Source organism: Pleurodeles waltl, chromosome 1_2 (assembly GCF_031143425.1).
Source record: "Pleurodeles waltl isolate 20211129_DDA chromosome 1_2, aPleWal1.hap1.20221129, whole genome shotgun sequence".
Classification (NCBI taxonomy): domain Eukaryota; kingdom Metazoa; phylum Chordata; class Amphibia; order Caudata; family Salamandridae; genus Pleurodeles; species Pleurodeles waltl.
Window position 1 is genome coordinate 623,797,861 of NC_090437.1, and position 16,785 is coordinate 623,814,645.

Sequence of the window (16,785 nt, forward strand, 5' to 3'; positions counted from 1 at the left end):
TGTCACGACAGGTGGCACCAATTTGGTTGACCTGACCTCAATGTACTCCTAAGCAATTATGTACGAATAAGTAATCACACTTTTCCTAAAAGAAAATCACATTCTCTCACAAATAATTATGCTGGGTTTCAAAAACACCACATCCCCCTACAAAGTGCATGAAGATTTATTCTAAGTCAAGCAAAGTTTCTACCTGGGGTCACTGTGCCAACCTAAGCCAATGCATGTCTATGGAATTATGGTTGCTTAAGTAACCAGCCTTTCTGCCATGAAGTTCAACTTGCCCTAGCAAATGTTATATTGATCCTAATCAAAGATGCATCCCTCTATACTACCTGTATGTAAATTGTCTGAAGTGTGCAAAATTTGTCACAACATATGACATCAAACAGGGCACTTACCTCATATTTCCTATGCAATTGTGTCAGAATAAGTAATAGCATTTGTTTTATAAGAACATCACTCTGTCTCACAAATATGTGTGCTGTTTTGGAAACACACCTCATCCCCCTACAAGGTTCTTGAGGATTTAGCCTGAGTCAAGCAACGTTTATGCCATACATGTGCCCACTCTCCCACACACCAGCCAATGCATTCTTTTGGAGTTACAGAAAATGTACTAACCATAATTTCCCTCATGAAGATCAACATGAGTCACCAATATTCATATTACTTCCTATAAAGGGATCATCGCTCTACATCACCTCTATTTATATCGTCTGAGCTGAGTCAAGTTTGTTGCAACAAGTGGCGCTAACCAGGTCACCTCACTTCAATGCATTCCTATGCAGTTACGTCCTAATAAATAGTCTTAGTTCTATTATAGCAAAATCACGTTGGCTCACAAACATATATGTTGTTTTGTAAGCACACCACATCCCCTACAAGGTCCATGAGGATATGTACCAATGGAGACCAATACCTCACCACTCAAGTGGTTGACCCATTTGCTGTTGGAGCCCACCATGTTAAGGTGAAACCCAGGGATTGCAGACAGTGACTAAATGTTGCTGGCTACGCTGCCTACAGAAAACTAGAACAGATGCCCTCTACTCTTCAGATCCACTGAGCTGGTTATCGGTCTTCCTCAACTGTGGCGCTAGAGGCAAATTACTAGACTGGACAGCATTAGGTACTGAAAAACTGAGAGACACATACAGTGCTGGGAAACAGATCTTTGAGGAACTGCAAGCTACCTACGAATAACCAAAGGGACAGTTCCTGCTCTATGGAGCGGTGACAGGAGCACTGAAGAGTTGGAAGGGGGTCTGGAAGAACCCACCAAAAGTCAGGGGTGCCACATCATATGCACAAGTAAACATAAAGCAGTTTCAGGATTATACAGTATAGTGCACTAAAATGAGATATAAATACTCCCTTGTACTGAAATATGTGTTTTGACCACTGACTTTGTGTTGCACCACTTTGCACCTGGATTAGCTGTCCAGTGTTCACCAGTTACAGACTACATTTTGAATTCAGTTTAGTCTTAGATTCATTTTGCCTATTGACTTTATCGTAACATTAGACACTGCCATGTTAAAGGCTGCCCATACTTTTCCACATTGTAAACTGTGCATTCTGTCTTGGTTTCGTGCTTTTTCTCACCAAGGGCTTTGGTTGATAATGATGTACTCAGATGGCATGGAACAGCCTTGTTTTGATTTTACATCTTGGGATTGTGGCCAAACCCCAATGTGTTACTTTCAAAGCATACCTAAACTAGCCAGCATGTTTGAATTGTGAAATGAGGGATTTTTCCAGAAAGCTCCTTTTGGTTTTTTAACATATAAAAAGACCCAGTGCGACAGTGAGAGGGTCAGCGGTCTCAATCAGGATTCTAGACGTCAGATGCTTGCTATCTTTCCCGTGAGGGTAGAGATCTCTTTCACAGTCGAATAGGGTCATTGTCTTGCTAGCATGAGAAAGATGAAGCAACTGACAGGCCCTACGGTGATGCATTTTTAATTAATTATTTGCTTTGCTTTATAATACAGATACATATATTTGCTGTGTATATTGCAGTGGAGAATCATTTTGGTATGTTCTCCTTTCATTGCTGTGACTCTTTCTAAACGTGTGCTTTCAACATGCTAATCTCCTTTTAGGAGCCTCGTGGTGAAATAATAAGTGTCTTCTTTGAACTAAGAAGTGCATTCCTAGAGATTTTTGTCAGTTCGGTCATTAGTGAAAAGCAAAACACCCCTGCAGAAACTATGGGACAAATGGGCAGAAGATGGGCACATGTCCATACCAGACTTTGACCCGACAGGGATTTTGAACGGAGGCCCAAGAGTATCAAGGAACTATCAAATTAATTAACTTTAATTACATACCTAGAGAGAGCATACCTCATCCCATGCAAAATCAACAAATATTTCCCACACACTCAAGCAATGGGCCCCAAATATAGGGTGGAGGGAGCTAAGATGTGCCATATGATGTGGACTCGCGCTCACCTGAGTATTCAACGGAAGTCTTGACCATTACCAGTGACATAACAGACCGTAATATAAAACTAGTCAGGATGGATAACTTCTCTTTTAATAAACTCCACAACCAAGTATTGCAATGGGTGGTAACACTAACAAGACACAACACACATATGACCATTGGCACTCATTGGATCGAGTGGGAGAAGGGCAGTGTTACGGTGTTAAACAACTGAAATGATAATCATAGCTATTTCAGAATAGCCAAACATACTGGCATAGAGAACTGTGTGACTATAACACTGCTCAACTACACCAAAAATAGAATTTGTTGTATGGATTGCATTCCAGAGAGCATAAAGATCACTCTTACATGGTAAACGGATGCACACTAAATAGTCTGCAAATGTTGTTGTTGTTTTTTTTAGTAAATGCTAATAAATGTGTCAAAAAAAAAAAAAAAAAAGGTCCTTGAGGATTTAGCCTGAGCCAAGCAATGTTTTCACCTGTGCCCCACCTCAAGTCAATGCACTGGTACAGAGTTGTAGACAAATAAGTAATTGTGCTTTCTCCCACAGAGAAGCAACATAGCTCACCAATTTTCATATTGAAACTAATAATTGGAGCATCTGTCTACACTATTGCTATGTATTGATGAGCAGATCAACATTTGTCACAACCGGTAGCATTAAACGGTTTAACCCCCCCCCCTCAACACAATGCATTCTGGTGCAGTTATGTTTGATAATTAAATTGTTTTCAAGGAAAATCATATTGGCTCACAAATATTTATGTGGTTTTTCAAATATACCACACCCCCTACAACATCCATGAGGATTTAGCCTAAGCCATCCAGTGCATTCACCAAAACATGGGCCATCCACCACCCAATGCATTCATATGGAGTTATAGACAAATTGGTAACCATCACTCATCTCAGGAAGATCAACTTGAGTAACCAATATTCATATTGTTCCTAATAAAGGAGGCACCCCTCTACGCTATCTATATGTTAATTGTCTCAGCAGGGTCAATTTTATCAGAAACAGGTGGCACCAAATGGGTTTCCCTCACTTCAATGCATTCCTGTACAATGGCATCAGAATAGTTAATCATACTTTTCCTATAAGGAAATCACATTGGCTCACAAATATTTATGCTGAGTTTCAAACACATCACATCCCCCTACAAGACCAATGAGGATTTATTTTGAGCCAAGTAATGCTTCCACTTGTGCCCAGTGTGCCACCCTCAAGTCAATGTATTCCTATGAAGTTATAAGCAAATAGGTAACCATCCTTTCATTCATGAGGCTCAATTTGGCTCACCAATTTTCATAAATGTTCACATATTTATTCTAATGAATGGAGCATCCCTCTATACTACTTGCATGGAAAGTGTCTGAGCCGAGAAACATTTGTCACAACAGGTGGAACTAAACTGGTCGCTCTCATTTCAAAATATTCCTAGGCAGTGGTGTTCATAAGTAATCGTAGTTCTCTTTTAGAAAACTCATGTTGGCTTACATATATGTATGTTATTTATCAAACTCACCACATCCTCCTACAAGGTCCATGAGGATTTAGCCTGAGTCAAGCAAAGTTTCAATTAATAACGAGAGCATTCCTCTACAATATCTTTATGTAAATCTTCTGAGCCACTGAAAATTTGCCACATTAGGTGGCGCCAAATGGGTCACCCTCATCTCAATGCATTCCTATGCGGTTACATATGAATAAGTAATCATATTTTTCATACAGGAAAATCACATTGGCTTATTAAGATTTATGCTGTGTTTCAAACACCCCACATCCCCCTACAAGATCCATGAAGATTAAGCCTGAGCCAAGCAATGTTTCCACCTGTGCCCACTGTGCCACCCTCAGGTCAACACATTCCAACAAAGTTATAGACAAATAAGTAACCATCCTTTCTCCCAACAAGATCCATTTGGTTCACCAATTTTCACACTGATCCTAATAAAGAGAGCATTCCTCTGTAGTGCTAACATGTATATATTATTTAAGCCAAGCAACATTTGTCACAAGCGGTTGCACCCAATTGGTCGCCATCACTTAATGGCAGTAAAGTCGAAATAGGTAATCACAGCTCTCTTATGGGAAACTTACAAAAGTTTGGGTTGTTTTTCAAGCACACTAGTTTTCTCTACAAGGTCCATGAGGATTTAGGTTGAACAAAGCAACAGCCATCAAATAAGTGCCAAATGTGCCACCATCCTGACAATGCAGTAAATCCCTGTGATATCAGTTCATCTGATCTCAAGGAGTTTCCAGTGACATGCGAGTTCTAGTATTACAGCTAGCCTCCATAACTCTTGCCTGGATAGGTACTTTCAACATCAAAAGACATATGATTCAATACAATATGAGACCCGTATTTTGCACCGACCGCAACCAATCGCGATAATTAACCAATGCAATACTCTAACAATGACCTGCTGCTAGCGCTACAGCAACGACCATCTGTGACGTTCAACCTCCTCTTTGCACCAAAAGCCTCCTCTTCGCAACCTCCCAAATGTAACTCTTCGCAGGCCCCCCATCAGACCAGCACTCCATTGTGGGTGCCTTTAGCTGGTGACTTTCCCCTAGTCTAGTGCAACCAGATAACTGCGAGTGCCACTTTCTGCTTCTTGGTGCTATATTCACTAAAAACTTTGCGAGACAATGTTGGACTTTTTTCCTTTTACAGTGTTGAGACGGGGCCACACACCTGAAAAGCAGGATGTCTACAGGGGCGATGGTGTGCCCCCCCCCCTCCCTGACCACCTGGAACACCTCTCTGCACTTTCTGGTGGACACAGAAACCCCGGTAGGTGTCCCAAAAGGAAAGGGGGAGTGGAAGAGAAAGAGATAAAACACTGCCACATCTTGCTGGTCCAGCCAGGCACCCTGTATCTTCTGGTGGAAGGTCGTTGTTGACCGAGTGATAGTAGAGTTGGTGCACTCAACTTCCTTGATACTGAATCTCTCTTTCTGATATGGGCACAGGAGCAGTAGAAGAACACCAGGATGCTCCAGCACTTTTCTTGGATAATAATAACTGTTGGCACAATTACTAACACTGCATTACCAATAACCCAAACTGAGTACCATAACAATAAGTACTGCGACACTAGGGCTGGCTTCACAGAGATTCACTGTTGTACACTACAATTGGAACTGTGCTTGCACTTATCATGCAAAGCAAGATAAACAAGGGCATTCATCATATCACATATAACTTTCCTGCATGCATAGGGTTAAACTAAAAGGAACAAAAACAATCCAAGAAATACAAATGTCCACTCTGGGTTTAAACAGTTAGGGTGGCACAGTTTGGGTTGGTTTCACTGTGTGTGTGAAAAACCCTTCAAAAGCAAATTCCTCAAACCTGAAACACAGGCATGAATGACACAATTTAAATCCAAGAGTTATGCTATTTGAGAAAAAAAAAGTCACGTAAATGCTCTTTTAAAATTGCACTGTCACTTTTTTTTAGTACTTGAGCTCAAGCAGATTTCCTGAAGCACATTTAGGCAAGTAACTACAATAGTAATGTAGAATGTTCAGAAATGCATTTGTCTCTTCAAGATAAGCACTCTGCCAAAATACGAGGTCTGAAATACACCATGTTCTAGGAAAGCACGGTGCTCAAAGAACAAACTCCCTGGAGAATACTAGTCACTTAGATGCAGTCTTTTCCGGAGTGCTGGAGGAACGCCTGGTGTCAGGTGGTACAGGAACGAAGAAAAGAATTTCCTCCAAAGTCCTGAATACGAGGATGACAGCAGGGGCTGGACTGCCAAATCAGATGCTGAGATCAGGAAGCAAAACAAAGCCAAGCAGGGAGGCATGCTTCACTCTGCTCTTTATAGCCAATCAGGAAAGCAGTAGTTTCCACATATGGATGAGTCACCACACCCAATTAGAAGGACATGTCTACACCACACCCAATTAGAAGCACATGTCTACACCTGCTCACACTACCAAACAAGCATTGGTAAAACAAGCATTGATAAAACCAATTGTGTAACACATCACATTATGTTTAATTAGAAACATGAAGGTTTAACCAAGAACAGAGATACGATTTAACCTTAATCCCTGGGGATGCTGACAGATAGCGCAGGAGGCACCTTGGGGATTCCTGACATATAGAGTCATCTCCAATCTTTTTGCCTCCTATTTTTTCTGACCTGTTGTGTTGTCTTTTGAACCCTGAGCACTTTGCCACTGCTAACCAGTGCTAAAGTGCATATGCTCTCTCTGTAAATTGTATTGTTGATTGGTTTATCCGTGATTGGCATATTTGATTTACTAGTAAGTCCCTAGTAAAGTGCACTAGAGGTGCCCAGGGCCTGTAAATCAAATGCTACTAGTGGGCTTGCAACACTGGTTGTGCCATTCACATTAGTAGCCCTGTAAACATGGCCCAGACCTGCCACTGCAGTGTCTGTGTGTGCAGTTTTAAACTGCCAATTCCACTTGGCAAGTGTACCCACTTGCCAGGCCTAAACCTTCCCTTTTTTTTTTTACATGTAAGACACCCCCTAAGGTAGGCTCTAGGTAGCCCCATGGGCAAGGTGCAGTGTATGTTTAAGGTAGGACATATACTAATGTGTTTTATATGTCCTGAAAGTGAAATACTTCCAAATTCAGTTTTCACTGTTGCAAGGCCTATCTCTCTCATAGGTTAACATGGGGGTTGCCTTTAAAAATGATTAAAGCGTAGATTCCCTTTGGGAGCAGACAGATGTGGAATTTGGGGTCTCTGAACACACAATTTAAAAATACATCTTTTAGAAAAGTTAGTTTTGAGATTGTGTGTTCGAAAATGCCACTTTTAGAAAGTAGGCATTTTCTTGCTTAAATCATTCTGTGACTCTGCCTGTTTGTGGATTCCCTGACTGGGTCAGTTTAACAGCTGGGCCGTTTGCACCTCTCTCTAGACAGTGACACAAAGGTAGCTGGGATGTAGCCTGCATATCCTGATGAGCCATCTGTGCTAGGGAGGGAGGGGAGGAGTGGTCACTTACACCTGAAAGGGCTGTGCCTGCCCTCACACAATGCAGTCTCCAACCCCCTGGTGTGTGTCTGGGGCCTGGCCTGGGCAAGGCAGGATCGCACAAACAAGAGAGACTTTCCTTTGAAGTAGGCCTACTTCAAAGGCCAAAATGGGTATAAGAAGAGCACCCAAACCCCCGAAAATTAGATCACTTCTGGAAATCAAGAGGAACCTCTGCCTGGAGAAGAGCTGAAGAGCTGAGGAGAAGTGCTGCCCTGCCTATGACTGTGCTTTGTGGAGCTATCCTGCAGTTGCTGCCTCTGCCTGTGCAAGGGGATAAAGACTGCACTTTGTTGTGCATTCCTGCTTGTGAAGAAATCTCCAAGGGCTTGTCCTGAGCTTGCCTCCTGTTGTTGAAGTCTCAGGGCTCTACTGAGACTACTTCCCTGTCAAGTGGTCCCTTATACAGTTCCTGAGCCCTTGAAAGGTGAAGCTGGCAGTCCAAGACTGAAAATCTATGCACAGACCGCCGTACGGGGAAAGTTTTGACACACATTCCAAGATGCGGCTGAGAAACGACACACCGCTGGCTTCGCGAAAGAAAGATTGACGCACGCGGCTGGAGAAACGACACGCAACACTCGCTGACAGAGGCTGATAAAGTCGCAACCCACATAGTGTGTTTTTTTCTGATACCATGTGGCAGGATTTTCGACGCAACATCGCTGGGCGCAGAAAAACTACGCAAAGCCTGCCCAGACCTGAGGTGCTTGTCCGAATCGATGCATTGCTCTCCTTAGGAGAGGAAAAACAACGCACGCCGACCCAACCGGAGGAGGAGGGATGACGCACAGTCTCACTTGGGAGTTAGAAATCCACACATCGCTGGTCTTTTCTGACGCACACTCGCCCGTGTGGTGTTATTTTGACGTAACCCAGGTACTTTTTCACGCTAACAATGTCAGCCCTGTTTTCTAAAGATTTAAGACTCTTTTTGCTTTTTAATTCTTAGGTTGACTTGTGTATCGTGGATGTTTGTCGTTTTTATCTTGTTTTGTTTAAATATTACCTATTTTTCTAAACCTGTATTGTTTCATTTTGCAGTGTTTTCACTGAGTTACTGTGTGTGTTGGTACAAATACTTTACACCTAGACTCTGAAGTTAAGCCTGCCTGCTTGTGCCAAGCTACCAAGGGGATGAGCGGGGGGTTAACTGAGGGTGATTCTCCTTTACCCTGACTAGAGTGAGGGTCCTTGCTTGGACAGGGGGTAACCTGACTGCCAACCAAAGACCCAATTTCTAACAGACAATACCTACATTTCTAGTGATTGGATTTTTGTTGTTCTGGTATCATTCTATTTATTAAAATTTACCATATTTTTCAAAATTAATATGAGATTTTTCTTGTGTTTTAACTTTATTACTGTTTGTGTGATGCAATAATACTTTATACATTGTCTCTAAGTTAAGCCTGACTACTTTGCTCAAAAGTTACCAGAGGGTTAAGCACAGGTTAATTTTGTGATTTTAATAGGATTGTGGTTGTTGCCTGATTGGGGCATTCACCCCTCTGTTTTGCTTTTCACTAATGACCGAGCTGAAATACTCAACACTGACAAAAATCTCTGGAATGCTCTTCTTAGCCCAAAGGAGACATTTATTATTTCACTATGCAAGGTTCCTAAAAGGAGATTAGCATGTTGAAAGCACACGTTTAAAAATGGTCACAGCAATGAAATGAAAACATACACAAATGATTCTCCACTGCATTATACACAGCAAATGTATCTATCAATATTATATAATATAATGCAAAGCAAATAATTAATAAAAATGCATCACGGTAGGGCCTGTAAGGTGCTTCATCTTCCTCCTGCCAGCAAGCCGATGACACTGTTCGACTACGAGAAAGAGAGATCTCTACCCTCACGGGAAATATATCAGGCATCCACTGTCTAGAATCCTGATTGAGGTCTCTGAATCTCCTACTGTCGATCTGGGTCTCTTTTATATCGTAAAAAAATGAAGAAGGAGCTTTCTGGAAAAACCCCTCCTGCTTGCGCAAGAAGTATTAAAAAATGCTGGCTAGTTTAGGTAAGCTTTGAAAATAACAAGTTGGGATTTTGCCAAAATCCCAAGACGTCAAGTAAAAGCAAGGCCGTTCCCTGCCGTCTGAGTACATTCTTATCAACCAAAGCCCTTGATGGGAAGAAGTACGAAAACAAGACAGAATGCACAGTGTACAACGTGGAAAATCACTTGCAGCTTTTAACATGGCAGTGTCTAAGGCTAAGATAAAGTCAATACGCAGAATGAAGCTAAGGGTAAACTGAATACAAACTGGAGTCTGTAACTGGTGAACAATGGACAGCCAAGCCAGGTGCAAAGTGGTGCAACACGAAGTGAGTGGTCAAAACACACATTTCACTACATCCTCTCAACCAATAATCCACATTTCATACAATTTCCCATTCGACCATAATTGCATAGTTTGAAATGCATTGTGATGTGGAGACGATTGGTCTAGTGCCACCTTTCATGACAAATTATGATCGCCTCGCACAATTTACATACATACATTGTAGAGGAATGTGGCCTTTATTAGCATCAATATGAATATTGGTGAGCTTGGTTGATCTTCATGAGAGAAATCATGGCTACTAATTCTTCTATACCTCCATATGAATGCATTCGCTGGTGGGTGTTACGGTCACCCCATGTTTTGGTTGAACCTTTGCTTGAATCCTAGTCTAAATCCCCATGCACCCTGTGGTGGGATGTAGTTTGTTTGAAAAATATTTTTGAGACAAATATTTTTAACCAATGTGATTTTCCCTAAAAGAGAACTGTGATTACTTATTTGGAAGTAATTGCCTAGGAATGAATTGAGGTGAGGGTAACCAGTTTTTTACCACCTGTTGTGGCAACTTTTGCTCAGCTCAGACAATTTACATACAGGTAGTGTGGGGGGGATACCTTTATGGGGATCAATATGAAAACTGGTAAGCCAAGGTGATCTTCATGGAAGAAAGGATGGTTGTTTGTCTATAACTCCATTGGAATGCTTTGGCTTGAGAGTGGCACATTGGGCAGAGGTAGAAACCTTACTTGCCTTAGGCTAAATCCTCATGAACCTTGTAGCAAGGTGTGTTGTGTTTTAAAAAACAACATACATATTAGTGAGCCAGTGTGATTATCCTGTAACAGAACGGTGATGACTTATTGGAACATAATTACATAGGAATACATTGTGGAGCGGGCAAACTGTTTGGTGCCACCTGATGTGAAAATTTTGATCAGCTCAGTCATTTTACGTACAAGTACTATAGAGGGATGCTCCCTTTATCAGGAGCAATGTGAAAATTGGTGAGCTTGGTTGATATTGATGGGGAAAAGGATGCTTACTTGGTTGTCTTTAAGTTCATGGGAATACATTGAGCTTTAGGGTGCCACCATGAGGACAGGTAGAAGCACTGATTGGCTCAGTCTAAATTCTTATGGACCTTGTAGAGGGATATGGTGTTTTTGAAAAATCATAAATATTTTGAGCCAATCTGATTTCCCTATATGAGAAGTATGATTACTCATTCTGAGGTAAGTGCATAGGCAAGCACAGAGGTAAAGGAGACACATTTGGAGTCACCTGTTGTGACAAATTTTACTTGTCTCAGACGAACTGCATACAGGTATTATAGAGGAATGCTCCAGTTATTAAGAACAATTTGAAAACTGTTGAGACAAGTTGATCTTCATGACAAAAATGATGGTTACTTATTTGTCTAAAACTCCATAGGAATGCATTGGCTGGTGGGTGGCACAGTGGGCCCATATTTTGGTGGAAACATTGCTTGGCGTGGGCTAAATACTTCTGGAGCTTTTAGGAGGAGGTGGTGTATTTTGAAACCAGCATACTTATTTTGAAGCCAATGTGTGTGATTTTTCAATAGGAGAACTACAATTACTTATTCGGATGTTATTGCATAAGAATGCACTGCGGTAAGGGCAACCAGTTTGGGGCCATCTCTTGAGACAAATTTTGCTCAGCTCAGACAAGTTTTATACAGGTTGTGTAAAGGGGGCTCCCTTTATTATAACCAATATGAAAATTGGTGAGCCATGTAGGGAATGTGGTGTGTTTGAACAACATATACATATATATATATATATGTATATATATATATATATATATATATATATATATATATATATCCAAGAAAGAAGTGACTCAAACAGATGATCTCACTAAAGAACAAAAATATATTTCTACTACAACGTTTCAGCTTCCGCCTTCCTCAGGTAGTACAAGATATAACAGACTATAGCTGCTGCCAAGATAATGGACCACTTGCCCGATTTAGATGACTCCCACGGTGAAGGGGGCAATTTCTTTTTTATTATCAAAACCGTTTCAGAATTTTCTTTTTTAAAAGAAAAAAGAAAACTGTGTGGTGCAAGGCACAGTAATATAGCCAGAGCTCTGAACAAAACAGCAAAGAGCATTGACAGATTATGTGTTGTGATTGAAAACAACTTATTCGAAGTATAGCAATGCAAATTCCAACAAATTGATGTTAGCTGAATTATTTAATGATCAGTAAATGCAATCTATTTTACATAAAAATGTTCCCTGCAAACAAAATACAAATGATGGCTGAATACGATGCTTGTTTTCGTCTGCGAATAAGATGATGGCTGAATGCGATGCTTATTTTCGTCTGCGAACAAGATGCTGGCTGAATAAGATGATAACTTCTGCCAGCGAATATGATGCACGTAGAATAAGAGGCTAAGTTCAGCCTGCAAATGGGATGCTGGTCGAATAATAATCCAACTTCAGCATCATACTCTTGAATTTATATATTTTAAGGATCAACAATCATAAACATGACTTTCATGAAAACTCAAACCAGGTGTGTGCGTATGTTAGGAGAAAAAGAACCTTTGATTATTTGAGATGCACTCGCTCCCTACAGCCCTGCATCACAAGTCACACTAAAGCAAATAATCAATCATTCCCACAGTGGAACATTTTGTCACACATATTGGAGAGTTAATTTACGCTCAGCAGCAGTCCTTTTTATGCCACAAGTGTGAAAAGCTAATTGTCAGCGCTCCGAGAAAAAAATCTGGAACTCAGCAATTAGCTGCTACGGGTGTCTGCAGCCAGGACAGAAGACAGGGGGTCAAGGAAAGATTGACAGTTGTCGTGGTTAAACCTCGGGACGGAGAACACTTTCCTTACAAGGCTGGGGGTAGATGGACCAAGCTCTGCAGATGCAGGTCACTTTAAATACAATGGGAACAAGTGCGCAGCACTCCCTTAGTGCAAATACATTTGAACAAAAAGTGGCACTTATTCTTGCGCTTCATGTGGCACCAAGTGGGGTAATTTTTGATATTTATCTTTTACATGGATTTTTCTGCACGGTTTTAATCGCAATTAGGTTTCGCCCATAGTGCCAAACGTAAAGCATGGAATGCCCCACATAACTGCACTTAAAACATGGTAATGTCACGCATATGCAATCTGAAACTTGGCAGCTATGTCCCTAGGTGTATCCCTTTATTGTCTCGGAACCTGCCGGTGCCAATTTCTCATCCTTCACGCTTTTGATGGTAACACCGAGTCCTCTGGAGAATCTCACAATGGAACTTTAGAAAACAAATGATAACTACTTGTGCAGGTAGAGAAATACTTTGGAGAGCGGGAGGAGCGTCTGAGTACCAATGCTCAGCCAGACCCAGATAACGCGCACGTGAGCGCTGACAGCATAACTGCATGATTCTAGTTGTCGCTTCCTTACCTCTCTCCAAGCAAACAGTGAGAATGACACTGCCGGTCTCCCCAGGGGGACACTCTGTCCCTGTCCCGGCAGCTGCAACCCGTGCTTTACTCTTTTTCTTGCTTGAAGACATAATTCACTGATCCCTCAAATACTAAAACTGTAAATATTTCTGCTTTCCACTATCCTAAAACTACTAGACTGCGCATGCTTTAACTCCCATACCGGGGACTGAGTCCCGAACGATGACCATGTTGAAGCCAGGCAAAACGTCTTCAATTTTAGCCAGTTACCGATCCCATAGAACTGAGACCCCTGCGAACTATCTGCCTGACCATAGCATGGCCTCTGCTCTTATCGTTGCACTGTGTTTGGATTCGGGACCCATAAACACATCTACACGTGTTGCATCGCTACAAGCGGGAAATAATATTACTGTGCTATTTTAGCGGCCATCTTGGAAGGACAATTTCTCCACCTGAAAACTACAAATCAGGATTTTTTAAAATTTACATTTAAGCATAATACACACGACTGCGACGCGAACATGCATCTTTGAACTTTTGCCGTATTTTAGTATGTTTAAAGCAATTATTTTTCATCAGTTTCAACATCTTAGTTTTGATTCGCTTTGATGAGGGCGGGGCTAGGTCAGCTTGTAGCATTTAAAAGTAACGTTTCAGATGGCAGGTGTAAGGTGGAGCTTTTAACGTTTTTGCGATATCAACGAACCTAGTTTCAGTTTGTGTCAAGATCCTTTATTCTGTGCAGTACCTATTTTATATTATTTGCCTAAAACCACAAAATCAGCAACAGTTTGTGTCCAATCATTGGGTGCATATGTCACGACCCACGTATTATTTTCGTCAGTGAAGGAGTCACACATATTTGGAGGTGGGGCTGAGCTGTGTTACTTGTAATTGCCATGGCAGGCGCATTCCATTTTCATGATTATTAAACGCTTCTTTTCTTCAGAAGTACGTGTGGAGCGTCATAACAAATTTAGTAGAGTCAAAAATACACCGTTAAGGTAACACATGAAAACGTTCTCTTAAACTAATCTAGTTTGTAGTGACGGGGTAGTAAGGAAAGGTTAACAAGCATTACCTCCCGTCACTCCCTCGCCTTCCTTTAAACCAATGAGGCTTCCTGCCTCCCACTAGACCCTCCCTTCCCCTTTTAAAAACTCCCCCCACCCCTCCCCCCTCCTGTTCTTTTTGTCTAGCCCACGCTAGACTTTCCCTTTCACTTACCTTCACGGCGGGGCCTGGGGGACATCGTTGGATGCACTCCTCGGGACGCGGAGCTCCGCGAGGTGTGCTTCGGCCGGGCGCGTCTTTTCTGAGCAGGCGGGGCTGCTCGTAAGAAGCGTCCTGGGAGGCGGCTGACGGGGTCAGCCGGCTCTTGGTGGCTGGGGCGTTAAGTTCCGGTTTTTCTTCGCTGCGGAGCCGCGGAGTAATGCCGAAGAGCGTTTTTTGGTTTCTGTGTGGGTAGGACGGGCGTTCTGCCCGCATTTTGACTGAAATTCTTGTTTTAACCTTTGTATGGATTGGTTATAGGATATTGTTCCTGGGCCCTGTATATTTGGGGGTGTTTTTTTTTTTAGGTTGGTGGCAGTGTGTTCTGTGGATGAGATCATGCCTACAGCTTCAGCTAAAAGACGGAGGATTATTTCTTCTTCCTCCTCAGAGGAGGGAGGTGCTGATGGCGTTTCCACCCCTGGGAGCCGCCAGATTCAGGGTGGTGGTGCTGCGCCCCTCATGTCCAGGGAGGAGGTACAGGAGATGTTCGAGGTGGCTGTTTCCAGAGCTCTTCAAGCGGGGATGGCCAGGCCTAGTGGGGCTGGGCTACCCATACTCCTGCACTTACAGGGAAGTCCTCCTCAGAGAGTGAGGAAGGGGATGCTCCATCTATGTCCTCTGGGGGTGAATATGGCTCCAGGTACGTGATGTGGGATGTGATGGCACATGTACGGGACTATTTGGGGTTTCCTGTGTTTCGACCTACCAACTCTGGCTCTCACTTATTTCCACAATATCAGACGCCTTCTGAATTTTCCATGCCTTTTCAGGGACCTGTGAAGGATATGGTGTTTCGAGAATGGAAGGATGTAGATAAGGCTCAGGTTCCATGGTTCATTCGGACACTTTATTTACTTGAGAGTGAGGAGGTATTGCCTCCCTCGGTCCTCCTGGATTCAAGTTTGGCTACCCTGATTGGCAAAACGGCTGTCTATCCGTAGGATTGTGTGCCTACTGATGACATGGACCGTAAGGTGGACTCGGGGCTTAAGAGGGCTTTTGCGGCTAAGAATCTGGCTCTGAGGGCAGGTATTGATTCTGCTTATGCGGCCCAGTCGTTGGTGCAGGACTTGGATAAACTGGCGGTGGCTGTTCAGGATGGGGCGAGGTGTTCGGAGCTCCTGGCTAGTATGGAGCAGCAGGCCAGGTTGTTGGCAGATGTGTCTTCAGATGTGGTCCGTACTTCGGCTCTGGCGTCTGGTGTTTTGATTGGGGCCCGGAGGTCCCTCTGGTTACGAGCCTGGAAGGCCGGCCCGGGGGGGGTAGTCTGCCTGGCTGAGACTACCTTTTGAGGGTTATAGCTTGTTTTGGGTTCAATTACCTTCCATGCTTTACAAAGCTTTTAAGGAACGGAAGCATGCCTTGCCTTATAAAGGGGGATCTGCTTCAGGAAAAGGGTGGAAGGAGCATTCCCGTTCTTCTCCTAAGATGGAGGCCAAATCTTTTTCTTTTAGGAAACTGCGTTTTCAGCCGCATTTTTCCCCTAAGATGTCGGCGCCTTCGAACCGGGGTGGGTTCAAGAAGGGGTCCTGACAATCACTGTGGGCCTGGCATAGGGCTGGTTGGGGGAAGGCTGAGTCGCTTTCTTTCGATTTGGAAGGAGAGTGTCAGCGATCGTTGGGTGCTGGACATTGTGGCCAATGGTTACGTCATCGATTTTGTGGTGATGCCTCCAGATTCGGGGGTACGTCCCACTCCTCTACCTGCAGGAGGGTCGTGGAGAAAGGCATTGTTGGACGGAGTCCGGGACTTGCTGGTCAAAGGGCCGTTGCCCGCGCTCCGCTGGAAGTAAGAGGTCAAGGCACTTATTCGTTTTTTTTTTTTTTTTTAGTTCAGTAAGTATCAGGGGGGTTTCGGCCTGTGCTCAGTCTGAAGGAGGTGAATGCTTGGATCGGGATGGTGCATTTCTGCATGCTGTCTATTCTGACTGTTTTTCCCTTGGTCAGTCAAAGGGACTTTCTGGTGTCACTGGTTCTGCAGGATGCTTACCTGCACGTGCCTGTGGCAAGGTCTTCGCAGAGGTTCCTGAGGTTTGCTGTGGATCTGGTGCACTATCAGTTTTGTGTACTGCCGTTCGGCCTCAACTCTTTTCCTCGGATTTTTACGAAGGTGCTGGCCCCCCTGGTGGCTTTGATACATTCAGAAGGGGTGTTTACTCATCCATATCTGGTCGACATTTGATCCATGCAACCTCGCAGTCCCTATTACAGAGGCAGGTGGCCCAAGTTCTGGTGTCCGGCAGAACCACGGGTTTTTAATCA

The 16,785-nt window shown here is 43.1% G+C and overlaps 1 protein-coding gene across 1 annotated transcript in view; it reads right to left on the reverse strand.

Annotated features, from left to right (window-relative positions):
• Positions 1 to 13,500, reverse strand: part of AFG2A (AFG2 AAA ATPase homolog A) — a 1,603,044-nt gene extending 1,589,544 nt beyond the window's left edge. Inside the window, exon 1 of the mRNA XM_069242390.1 lies at positions 13,245 to 13,500. Within this exon, the coding sequence (XP_069098491.1) occupies positions 13,245 to 13,356 (112 nt within the window). The 5' untranslated portion in view covers positions 13,357 to 13,500. The remainder of the gene's footprint in view (positions 1 to 13,244) is intronic.
• Positions 13,501 to 16,785: the final 3,285 nt, after the last annotated feature.